Source organism: Cervus elaphus, chromosome X (genome assembly GCF_910594005.1).
Source record: "Cervus elaphus chromosome X, mCerEla1.1, whole genome shotgun sequence".
Classification (NCBI taxonomy): domain Eukaryota; kingdom Metazoa; phylum Chordata; class Mammalia; order Artiodactyla; family Cervidae; genus Cervus; species Cervus elaphus.
Window position 1 is genome coordinate 122,106,613 of NC_057848.1, and position 13,030 is coordinate 122,119,642.

At 40.2% G+C, this 13,030-nt stretch overlaps 1 protein-coding gene across 8 annotated transcripts in view; it reads left to right on the top strand.

Moving 5' to 3' along the window:
* The window catches only part of LOC122689021 (translation initiation factor IF-2-like), a 119,779-nt gene extending 110,637 nt beyond the window's left edge, over positions 1–9,142 (top strand). For 7 of the 8 annotated variants that reach the window (XM_043895089.1, XM_043895090.1, XM_043895084.1 and 4 more), the window contains 4 exons: positions 4,800–4,879; positions 5,355–5,493; positions 5,895–6,020; positions 9,030–9,142. In XM_043895089.1, coding sequence (XP_043751024.1) covers positions 4,800–4,879; positions 5,355–5,493; positions 5,895–6,020; positions 9,030–9,052 — 368 coding nt within the window. In that variant the 3' untranslated portion in view covers positions 9,053–9,142. Of the gene's footprint in view, positions 1–4,799; positions 4,880–5,354; positions 5,494–5,869; positions 6,021–9,029 lie in introns of all 8 variants that reach the window. The other variant, XR_006339647.1, reaches the window with a different exon arrangement.
* The last annotated feature ends 3,888 nt before the right edge of the window (positions 9,143–13,030 follow it).

The window sequence follows — 13,030 nt, forward strand, 5'->3', positions numbered from 1 at the left end:
CACTTACAGTGCATCAATTGTGATGATCATAGAATTGTTTTCCCTCCATTTTTCTATTAATGTGGTGAATTGCAGTGGTAACCTTATACATTTAAACCACCCTTGCACTTCTAGGGGTAACAAAATTTGGTCCTAACATATTCTTTAGGTGTAATCTACATGTTAATATATATACATACATATATATACCCACACATAAAAAATTCATAAAAGGCTTTGGGCTTCTCTTGAATAAATGGGTTTACAAAATGTGCCACCCAAATCTCATACAGTGTCCCTGATGAAATCATTGACAGAGAAACAATTTTTTAAAACTTAATATATTTGTATGGTCCTATAGAGAAATGGAATGCCAAAGCCACTGTTAACGGTTGTAGGGAGATAGGACAAAACTGCTGTCAAATTCCATGGCAAATGCCACAACATATCTTTCACACATTTCTGACTTGCCTTCCAAGTTTTTTTGGGTGCAGGGAGAGAGCAGCCACAAATGTCTTTTCTTCTCCATGACGTCCCCTATTGGCTTGATAGTGACCAGATCTCAGAAGCCCTCCAACTCTGTGTGTGTGTGTGTGTGTGTGTGTGTGTGAATCACACAGTCGTGTCTGACTCTTTGTGACCCCATGAATTGTGGCCCGCCAGGCTTCTCTGTCCATGGAATTCTCCAGGCAAGAATACTGGAGTGGATTGCCATTCCCTTCTCCAGAGGATCTTCCCAGCCCAGGGATCGAACCCTGGTCTCCTGCAGATTCTTTACTGTTTGAGCTACAGGGAAGTCCTCCAGCTGTCTGATTCCTCCCTTCTATCCTTATTATTATGTAATAACAAAACGCTTAGATCTCTGAGGCCCCATCTGCATCCTCACGCACCAAAAATATATATTTCTGCAACATAGGACCTATTCAGAATGCACTGTGCTTAAGGAATAACAGGGAATTATAAATAGCAGCTGTTGTGCCCTTCCAGAGGTATGAAAACCCAGGTCCAAAAGGACTGAAAATGGGAGGTCTTTTGGTTTCGTGGCTGCAGTCACCATTTGCAGTGATTTTGGAGCCCAAGAAAATGACATCTGTCACTGCTTCCACTTCAGTTCAGTTCCGTCCCTCAGCCGTGTCCGACTCTTTGTGAGCCCATGAACCGCAGCACGCCAGGCCTCCCTGTCCATCACCAGCTCCCAGACTTCACCCAAACTCATGTCCATTGAGTCGGTGATGCCATCCAACCATCTCATCCTCTGTCGTCCCCTTCTCCTCCTGCCTTCAATCTTTCCCAGCATCAGGGTCTTTTCAAATGAGTCAGCTCTTTGCATCTGGTGGCAAAGTATTGGAGTTTCAGCTTCAACATCAGCCCTTCCAATGAACACCCGGGACTGATCTCCTTTAGGATGGACTGCTTCCACTTACCCCCGTTCTATTTGCCATGAAGTGATAGGACCAGATGCCATGATCTTAGACTTTTAATATTTGAGTTTTAAGCCAGTTTTTTCACTCTCCTCTTTCACCATCATCAAAAGGTTCTTTAGTCGCTCTTCACTTTCTGCCATTAGAGTGGTATCATTCTGTGTATCTGAGCTTGTTGCTATTTCTCCCAGCAATCTTGATTCCAGCTTGTGAGTCATCCAGTGCAGCATTTCGCATGATGTACTCTGCGTATAAGTTAAATAAGCAGCATGACAATATACACCCTTGTCGTACTCCTTCCCCAATTATGAAGCAGTCATTTGTTCCAACTCTGGTTCTAAGAGTTGCTTCTTGACCTGCATACAGGTTTCTCAGGAGACGGGTCGAGTAGTCTGGTACTGCTCTCTGTTTAAGAATTTTCTGTACTTTGTTGTGATCCATGCAGTCAGAGATCTTAGCATAGTCAATGACACAGAATTAGATGTTTTTGTGGAATTCCCTTGCTTTCCCCATGATCTGACGGATGTTGGCAATTTGATCTTTGGTGGTTTTGCCTTCTTGAAACCTAAGTTGTGTATCTGAAAGTGAAGCCTAGCTGGAAGGACTTTACTAACCAGGGGGCTTCAGAAATTGGGGACAATCTAAATGGAGAAGCTTAGGAATTGGATGGTGCAAAGGAAGCCTGATAAGAGAGACAAGAAAAAGAAGCTCTCCTTTCGATGTTGGTAGCAAAGTGGGCAGAGACTAGACCATGCCTCCAAGTCCTTGTATCGGAGAGTAGCCTTTATCTCGAAAGTGATAGTTCTGCAACTGTAAGAGGGAGGGAGAGGGTGGGAAGAGGGAGACAGACACCCTGAGTGAATATGAGAGACCCGTTAGAAGGGGGTTGACAATTAAATGGAGGGAGGCCTTGGACTAGAGCAGATGTGGTGGACATGGGAAAACGTAGACGCATTAGACATTTACGAAGTAAAATGGACAGAACTCAGGAAGAATCTGGACTTGAGGTGAAGGAGAGGGAATTGTAAACAAGGTTTAGACCAGGTTTCTGTGTCCTGTCATAAGAGTACAAAGGTGTCATGGGGAATCCTGGAAGTTGGCCAGGTCTGGGAAGAATTCCAAAATACGATTTTTATGTTTTTGAGCTCATGGTCTAGATGGATACAATAACCAATACTGAAATACTTAAAATTTCCTTTTCCTTTAAAAAAAGTATTGAGGTATAATTTATATATATAAAAGCCAACACTTTAACGGATTACCGTTTGTAGATTTTTGACAAATGTATACCGTGGTGTAAATGGTACCGCAATAAAAATGTAGAAAATGTCTCATCGTTCAAAAATGCTCCCTTGGGCTATTTGCCGTCAGACTCCTTCCTCCACTCCTATACCCTGGCAACCACAGATACATTTCTGTGCCAACAGTTGTGCTGTTTCCAGAAATCCATCGACATTAAATCATATAACCTGTAGCCTTCTGTATCTGGTTCTCTCATTTGCACAGTTAAGATGCATCCTTACTCTTACATGCATTAGTAGTTACATTTTTTTTTTATTACGGTGTAGTATTCCTTTGTACACTTTGTATACTCTTTTGTTTTTCTTTCACCTGTATACCAGTTGTTGAATAACTGTGTTGTTTCTATGTTTGGCTGTTAGGAATACATGTGTGGAATATTTGAGTAAAGGTCCTTGTGTGAGCCTGTTTTCCTTTCTCTTGGGTAAAACCGGGTAAAATTAAACCTCCTAGTACGTACGAAAATTTCTGCTGTACTAGAATAAGAAGAATGCGCTACTGGAGAAGAGTGAAGAAATAGCTACAGAAGGAATGAAAAGGCTAAGCCAAAGTGGAAACAACACCCAGCTGTGGATGTGTCTGGAGGTGAAAGTAAAGCCCGATGCTAAAAGAACAATACTGTATAGGAACCAGAGGTATATTCAGAGAAATCAGTTACCAGTTCAGAGATTGAAATGCACAGTGCTCCAAGCAAAAAAAGGAAACAGGGGTATCTATTTATGTATTTGTTCCATGGAAGTGAGTAAAGCCATTGCAAGCATGCTGGAAAACCCAGAAGCAGAGAAGGAAATGGTTCATCAAAGCCTGTATAAAAATAGGTATTAAAAACCGTAATGTCTAGTTCTGTCATGAGGGTCTTTCTGAGACACATGCTCCCCTAAGGGTAACCTGGGGCTTCCTATCACCACAGTTTGTGGATGCATAAGAAAGACTGCACTGGACGGAAAAAAATACAGTATTCAAGCCTCCTTGCTCATCCTGCAGAGACCCTGCGGTTCCAGGACTACCTCGGTGGCGGGAAAACCTCAACCAGCACAGCTCACGCCCAACTCAGGGAGCATGCGCAGTGTACCCCTTCGTGCGCATGCGCCTCGGTGCACGTCCGCCTTCCTGAGCGTTCTGTGAGGAGCGTTGGGCCTGAGACGGGTGTGTTTATTCAATCCCGGTCCTTTCTGACCACTTGAGCCTCACCAGGTAGGTCCACAGATCTGTCCTGTCTGGAGTTTAAGTGTGTGCACGTGTGAGGGGGAGCCAGCGAGTTTCGGGCGGGTCGGGCAGTGCGATCTGGGGCCTTTGAGGAAGAAGGCCCTCGAGGTCGTCATCTTTCTCCTGACAAGTGTCGCGACGCCATAGTTCTTGCCCTGGTGTTGGGAGAGCAAGGGCGGTGGGCAGAGGAGGGCAGGGGGTCGGATGATGGTGGGGGGAGACTTGGGGGTGCTATTTGAGATATCTGGTTCACTGGGGCCCTGGAACTGATGACAGGGCACAGAATCTGGAGCCGGCAGTGGGACCTGGGCAGGGGGCGGGGTGGGCGATTAAGGAGAGACCTGGAAACTGGACCGCGCTGGGGTTGTGACTGTATCGCGGGTTTTGTGGTAAGGTGCCAAGAGAGAAGTGGACCGGCTGCTCTGCATGCAGACTCACCTCAGCCACGGACACTGAGAAACTCCCCATAGTCAGGCTGTAAGACTGAGCCTTTCTTCGTGTTCCAACTGAATTCCAGGAGAGTTGGGGAAAATAGGTCTGGTGAATAGGAGTGTGAGAAGAGCAATAGCCCTGAATTTTTAAATTCCTAGCAGTATTTCACTAAATATCTTCATGATGGAGAATTCTGTTGTGAAATCACACTTCCTCACAAAAATTCAGCCTTCCTGTGTACCTTAAGGTGATTTCTCTGCCGGCTTAGCAGAGACACAAATGGCTTTGCAAGCAACTGTATTTGGTTTAATTGGAATGCATGTACACTCATGCTTAACCAGAGTTTTCTTTTAAAAGTATTGTCACATTAAAAAAAATAATAATCAACATATGGTCATAAAAGTGATCAAATGTAGCTGTGCTCTTAAATACAATATCTAAGTCACAATATTCTACTTTCAGGGAGAAATATGAATGGGCAAGGGGCATCAACACTGGGACCTGTAGATCCAGATTGCTCCCGGCTGGATGAACGTGTGGTTGTGAGTATCTTACCATTTGATGTTTTCTGTTCGCACAAGTTTATTTTTGAGAAAATGATGTCAAGTAGTACAGAGGCAGTGATACAGGTCTTCCATGCTGATAAAGGGTGACAGTTTGTCTTAGGAAGGAACACTGATCCAGATGCATTACAGTCTGGCATTGCCTGGATGAGTATACTGTTAAATCCCCTGGAAATGTGCCCAGTGACTCCCTCCTCCTGCTTATTAACAACAGATTGCATACTTCCATCCCAGCATAGATTTAAATAGCTTCCAAAGTCTTTCTGGGTAACTCTTATGGGAGCTAACTCTTCTCTGTGGGAAGAGTCACTTTATTAAAAGTAAGTACACAGAATTGTGTTGGAAAAATATTGTTAGGTTTACTTATGATCAGATATATCTGTGTATTATCTATGTTTATGCTATTAGATGTATTAACAACAAAATGTTTTTATTTGCATGCACACTGTCCTAGGACCCTCAGCCCAGTGTTGAGCAACCTCAAGAAGAGGGACCACCAGCTGAGATTCAGGATATCACACCTGAAAAGGAGGAAGTAAGTGGAGAGGATCCAGTGAATCCTGATGAAGAGAAGGAGAAGGATGCCTCTGAAGGTAAAGTATATCTGTGCATCATGCCTTAAGACATAATCAGTCAGAGGAGGAAAGGAAACATTAGAAAAGGACTTCAGACAATTCCTAAAATCCTGAGGAGAGTATAGTTTGCCAGTTAGTGTGGTCGCTCAAATGTCTCCCTTCAAGACAAAGAGAGAGGGGGCAACTAAGTTGTCTGAGGACAACCCTGGAAAAGGAAAATGGTAATAGCATTCAGACACTTCTGCTTTCCCTTTTCTCCAGCAAAACATTCCTGGAATAATCCTCCTGAGGTTCTTATTCGTTACATCTTTACCATACTATCCTAAGGCTTTTAATTCATAACACTGAGGGAATTAATATCATCATTCCCTTGTTTATATTGTATGCTTTACAGCGGAATTCATGCATTGTTTTTAAAGATGCTGTCCTGGAAACTGATCTCCGGGAATTGGCTGTGGCAAAGACTGGGGGTCAGGGTGGAGATGGTCCTGATGTCAAGGAGGAGATTGCATCAAATAGAGAGCCTGTTGAAATGCCAGAAGCAGGTATGTCATCCATTCAGAAAGTAATTTATGTGGTTTCTGTTTTTCCAGAATATTATATCTTTAATGATATAGAGGGAACACTACTATTATTTTAATAACAGAGTTCACATATTCTTTGAAAGGTAGTTCAGACCCCAGATGCCTGAGTGTCTGACTTACAGACTTGCGAATAAAGAAAGTCTGTAACTTTCTTTATTCGGATCAAAGCCATATCGAGTTGAAAATAGGAAACCGTTTTCTTCATTATATAAGTACTTTAAGCAACAGTTAATAATTTTCAGGTTCTTTTATAATTTCTGCTTGTAACAAATATGGAGTGCATTTGTAATAGATATCAGTTTATATGAAATATGCTCAGGCATTCAAGTAGGTTCTAGTACCAGCTTTAACATAATGTGTGTGATTCTGTGAAATCCCTTAACTTCTAAACTCAACTTGACTCATATAAATTGTGAATTCAGAACAGATACACTAAAATGCTCATTTTTCAATGCTAATTTTTGCATTCTCTGATTCTCTTCGATGGCATGCATACAAGAATACTCTGTTTTTCATGATGTATTTATCATAAAATGTCATCTTGAATCTAATTATAACAGGGGAATTGAGATTTCATTTTCTGATGGGGGACACATGTACACCCGTGGCTGATTCATGTCAATGTGTGGCAGAAACCACCACAATATTGTAAAGTAACTAGCCTCCAATTAAAATAAGTAAATTAATTTTTTTAAAAAGAAAATGAGCCAACATTCTGCTTCGTGATTGTTAAATTCTCTCAAATTCTGAATTCTCTAGCTCTTAAACAAAATAGTTGGATTTTCAGTCCTTTCCCCAGTGAAGCATGAAATGACTGAACAATGAAATGGCAAAAGATAGTCTAGTTTCCTGTTTCTGTGGCTGATCAAGTTGAGAGAGTGCATGTAGTCAGTGATATTCAAGGCAGGTGTGAGTAAGATACATATGCTAAGCACACCACCTGCCCCCACGTTTGGTCTTTATTGGGGGGGAGGGTTGCTTATTTTAGTTGAAGGATCATTGCTTTACAATACTATGATGGTTTTTGCCAAACACCCCACTCTCACTCTTAAAGACCTAATAAAAATCTGAGCCTCATGATATAATTGTCTCTAAGCATATCAAGTATGTTATTTTTCCTCTTTGATGCATGAGTTTAAAAAGTTTTGAAGGGCGAAGATTGTAACTCTAGTTCTTCCCACGTAATCAACTTAGTATGTTTCACATACGTGTTTTCCAAATTGCTGACAATTATTGCATGGTTCTGATTTTAAAGGAAGAACTTCATAGTTAGGGAGGAATTTGCTGTGTATTAGCCTTCTAAATATGTTCACTTTACATTTTTGTTCCATTCCATTAGAACATTTAGACGAAAACACAACTTTCAGACTACTTTCAAGTAACTACACAGCATGATTAAAAGGTTCTCATAGAAAAATCTTAGCCCTAAATATGTGTGCTATTTAAAAAGGAAAATACATACATTACAAAGTCCATAAATATAAAATCCTACACCCAACATAAAAGGTAAGAAAAAGAGCAACAGAATAAACCTAAGGGAGAAAGAAAAAGATACTGAATAAAAGACAGGTATGAATTGTTAGGAAGAGGAAAATAAACTCAACTATTAATAAATAAAGGCAATGTGCTAGTTTACATAATTTTTTAACATGTATATGTGTGTATACACACACACACACACACACATTTTTTAATATTCTTTTCTGTTGTGATTTGGACATAGTTCCCTGTGCTGTATAGTAGGACCTTGTTGTTTATCCATTCTGAATATAATTGCTTGTATCTGCCAACCCCAGATTGCAAGTCCATTCCTCTCAATTTACATAACTCTGAGGAAAAAGGACAGAGCCCAAGTATACATAATAAGAAATATGAACCCAGACTATAACAGTTAGTATCTTACAGAATTAAAACTGGGTATAATCTGGAACTCAGATATTTTCAGAATATTGATGAAATGGCTAATAGGGTGGGAAAAACAAATATTATTTAACATACCCCACAGTAACTAAATAACTAAACATCACAAATGCTGTGGATGAACTTGAAATTGGTCAGAGTTGTCTCTCAAAAGCAATTATCATTTAGAAACAAACAAAAAAATCTGCTTTTCCAGATTTTCTTTCTCTCTTACTTGCTTTTCTCTCTGACTCATACTCCCTCTTGCTCTCCCTTTTCTTCTCTTCTCTCCTTTTTTTCTTTCCTTTTTTGGTGTGGCTGTGAGAAACAGTCCTGTTTCTGCTTCACATGTTGATGTCACCATGTCGCCAGTGATAGTAATGACTAAAAATTAGTGTCAGCATATAATTTACTATACCAACTGGAATGCTTTCCAGGGTGAAAAGAAACATTCCGAATTACATGACGGGCACAAGTAAACAGGGTGACAGATCTTTAACCGACTTAAAGCAACCATATCAGGGATAAATTAGAACAAATGAAAATTTCTACACTTTTCCACAGTAGAGAAGAAACAAATGCAATACTGGCCTCTTTGTTTACTTCACTTAAGCAGTAAGAGAGATAACAACTGTTTAGCTATCCTATATTCAGACTGTTATTTCAAACCAACACATTTGAATGATACTTTTTTGGGACTTTTTGTTTCATTTTTTGTGTATTTTGTTTTTCTTAGGGTGATTTTTGTTGTTAGATATTTTACTGAATGTGTACACAGGTTTGCCTTCTACTGAAAACGACCTTCTGATAGGTTCAATTGATTTCATTTGTTCTGAACTCAGTGTCCTTATTGTCTTGTATAACTAGGAAGAGTAGTGTGTTTTTAAAAATACTGCTTGAAAATTCTATAAAATCTCTAGAGAGGATTAACTGAAGGCAAGCCAAAGGGTCGCCCTTAGTGTACTTGTTTTAGTCCATTTTATAAAACTACAACTGCAGTGAACTTTCTATACCTCTCTTATCATCGAAATAAAGTTCTGCTAAGTAACTTCTTTAATGTTTATATTGTAGGTGAAGGGCAACCATTTCCTTGAAAGAAGATAAACTGAAATGATCCATGCTGTTCTTACGTTGTATATTTGACTGTTAAAGTTCTGTCAATAAAGTTTCGTTTTCTCCTGGCACATTTTTTGTTAAATTTATCCCCGGCTGTTTAATGTTATTGAAAATTCATGGCTTGTGATTTTTATTGTCTAGTTGAGGATGTATGTAGAGACAGAATGTTTGTGTATAGATTTTCTGTCCAACAATTCCTCTAAATATGCATATTAATTCCACAAATTTAGATCTAGATTATTTTTGCTTTGCAAAATAGACTATTATATTTGAATATCAACAGTGTCTACTGGCTTAAACATTAAACCTTTCCTCATGTTGCAGCACTGAACAAGCCTAGCCAGAATAGTCTTGACTAAAGCAGGCGATAATTGGCATTTTTCCCGATAGGAAGTGAAAAATCTTCTCCATTTCAACCTGTTTGTGTTGCTTTTTTTGTAGATATACTTTATCAGAGTAAGTTCCATTCTATTCCTAGTTTGCTGTTTTGAATATAGATTAATTTTTATCAAACACTTACAGTGCATCAATTGTGATGATCATAGAATTGTTTTCCCTCCATTTTTCTATTAATGTGGTGAATTGCAGTGGTAACCTTATACATTTAAACCACCCTTGCACTTCTAGGGGTAACAAAATTTGGTCCTAACATATTCTTTAGGTGTAATCTACATGTTAATATATATACATACATATATATACCCACACATAAAAAATTCATAAGGCTTTGGGCTTCTCTTGAATAAATGGGTTTACAAAATGTGCCACCCAGATCTCATACGGTGTCCCTGATGAAATCATTGACAGAGAAACAATTTTTTAAAACTTAATATATTTGTATGGTCCTATAGAGAAATGGAATGCCAAAGCCACTGTTAACGGTTGTAGGGAGATAGGACAAAACTGCTGTCAAATTCCATGGCAAATGCCACAACATATCTTTCACACATTTCTGACTTGCCTTCCAAGTTTTTTTGGGTGCAGGGAGAGAGCAGCCACAAATGTCTTTTCTTCTCCATGACGTCCCCTATTGGCTTGATAGTGACCAGATCTCAGAAGCCCTCCAACTGTGTGTGTGTGTGTGTGTGTGTGTGTGTGTGTGTGTGAATCACACAGTCGTGTCTGACTCTTTGTGACCCCATGAATTGTGGCCCGCCAGGCTTCTCTGTCCATGGAATTCTCCAGGCAAGAATACTGGAGTGGATTGCCATTCCCTTCTCCAGAGGATCTTCCCAGCCCAGGGATCGAACCCTGGTCTCCTGCAGATTCTTTACTGTTTGAGCTACAGGGAAGTCCTCCAGCTGTCTGATTCCTCCCTTCTATCCTTATTATTATGTAATAACAAAACGCTTAGATCTCTGAGGCCCCATCTGCCTCCTCACGCACCAAAAATACATATTTCTGCAACATAGGACCTATTCAGAATGCACTCCGCTGAAGGAATAACAGGGAATTATAAATAGCAGCTGTTCTGCCCTTACAGAGGTATGAAAACCCAGGTCCAAAAGGACTGAAAATGGGAGGTTCAAATCTACCGCGTGACGTAAGTTAGAGTATCCCATCTTACCAAAAAGTATGTGAAAAAGCCCCTGGGTCATGGAGCTGCCTGACAAGGTTCGATCCTAGCTAGAAGAAAATTGAAAGGAATTAGGGGAACTCTGTGAGACAAAATGACTTGAGTCTTATCTGCTCTGTCTCCTTATTGGCTATTGAGAGGGTAACAGGCCGGAAGGCCAGGGGTCTCCAAATGGAGGAAATAGGCTGCAAGTGTCAGACATTTTTCTCTCTCTTAGGAGGGGCAGAAGGAAACAAACAAGATATTTTTTTCCTTCTCTATACAAATTTGAAAGATTTCTCTTAAAATACTGTGTTGCCATAATGACATCTGGTTTCACCTGAAGTTAACTATTCTGAAACCTTCAGTTAACCAGTGCATTTTTCTTATGGAAATGTTTGTCTTAAGCTATATTAATGTACTATGCATTTACCCCAGACTCTGTCTTCAAGTCGGTTCTGCCTAATGGCTCAGAACCTACTTGACAAACCATTATGTTATATTCAGATATTGCTCCCCTAATCTGTGAAAACAAAACTATTTCTATGGTCACCTGCCTTTCTATGAGATTCAAGTCAATCATTTTATGGCCTGGGATGAATCGTCTGGTGCCAAGATTATCCCAAAATACGTCTTATGGATGAGGGGCCTGGTGCCATTCTGAGTTTTAAGACATTCCTTTCTCTCATTAACAGACTGCTAGTGACTATATAACACCCAGCTGGAGACTAGCAGGGGGGTACTCTTTCTGCCCCCTTTGATGCCTATGTCAGAAGTTTCTCTATCTTCTTTATACTTTAATAAAACTATTACACAAAAGCTCTGAGCAAACCAGCCTCGTTGCTGGTCCCGGATTGAATTCTCCTCTGGATGCCAAGAATCCTGGAGTCTTTTCGTGGGTCAGCAGCAACCTTTCACTCTGACACGACGTAACTACGGTTCCCTGGTGGCTCAGATGGTAAAGAATCCGCCTGCAGTGCTGGAGACTTGGGTTCGATCCCTGGGTTGGGAAGATCCCCTGGAGGAGGCCATGGCAACCCACTCCAGTATTCTTGCCTGAAGAATCCCGATGGATAGTGGTGCCTGATGGGCTATAGTCCATGGGGTCACAAAGAGTCCGACGCAACTGAGTGACTAAGCACAGCATGTGACATAATTAAGAGTATTAATATTGGCTGTGACACATAGTGTGTGAAGGTGAGAAAGGTATTTACATCCTTTGGATCTGTTTCCCCATTACTACAATGGAAATTACAATTTTACACTAAATATTTGTTATGAAGAATAAACAAGATAACATGTGAAGTAGGCATTACATTGCAAATGGATTTGGCTTATTCTGCTCCATTTTTTTTCTTTTAAACTTTCAAAATTTTTAATTTCACTTACCTTTACGATTATAATTCTCTCACAATTGATACAGATTTTGAATTTCAAGTGGACTATAAGGCTAATTTTTAAAATGAGTTGGACTTCAGAAACAAATTTTGTCTAAATAAATATATTGATTCAATAGCAGATTCAATAGCTGGTATCAGACATGGGATCCATTCTAAGGTTGGTTTGTTAATGAGGACTGACAAAGCTACCCCTAAGTCATAGTATGTCGAGAAAACTGTGCTCCTTGCTGTGTGTGATGAGAAAGAAAATAAGCCAATATTCTGGTCACGCAGCATCACACAACTCAACACCAGACTCTGTCACGTAGTCAGGCAGCCAGTCCCTAAGTAACACTGCAGGGGCTACAGGACCACACAGTGTACCAATGAGTTGTTAGTTTGTCACCTTCTACGGGCTTGGCCAGTAAGGAGACAATGAACCCAAATGGATTCCGTTTCTAACTTACAGACAGTGCAGAAGTAATATGACCCTGGTGTCAGTTGCCTTGTCCCTAGTCCCACGGTTTGACACTGAATTGGAAGGCCTCAGTAACAGGCACTGCAGGTGCTGGGTCTCTGCCAGGAAGGAGCCCACAGTTGTGCCTGAAGAATCCCATGGACAGAGGAGCCTGGCGGGCTACAGTAATGGGGTTGCCGAGAGTCAGACACAACTGAGCAACTACCACTTTCACAAGAATAATTTATGTGATACTTTTTTAGACAGTTGCTTTTTAAATACAGGAAGAAAGGAGTGAAATATGTATTCATAAAGTATTTTTGTTCATATAATTACCATTACCTGTGCTCTTTGCTTTTTCACATGGATTCTGATTAACATCTGAATTCACTTATTGCAGCATGAAGAACTTCCTGTAGTTTTTCTTGTAAGCCAGTTCTACCAACAAATTCCCTGAGTTTTTTTTTTTTTTTAATTTGGGCATACATTTATTTTGCTTTCATCTCTATTTTCTTAAACCACTTTATTGTGGTATGTTTGACATGTAAAAAGCTGTGTACACACC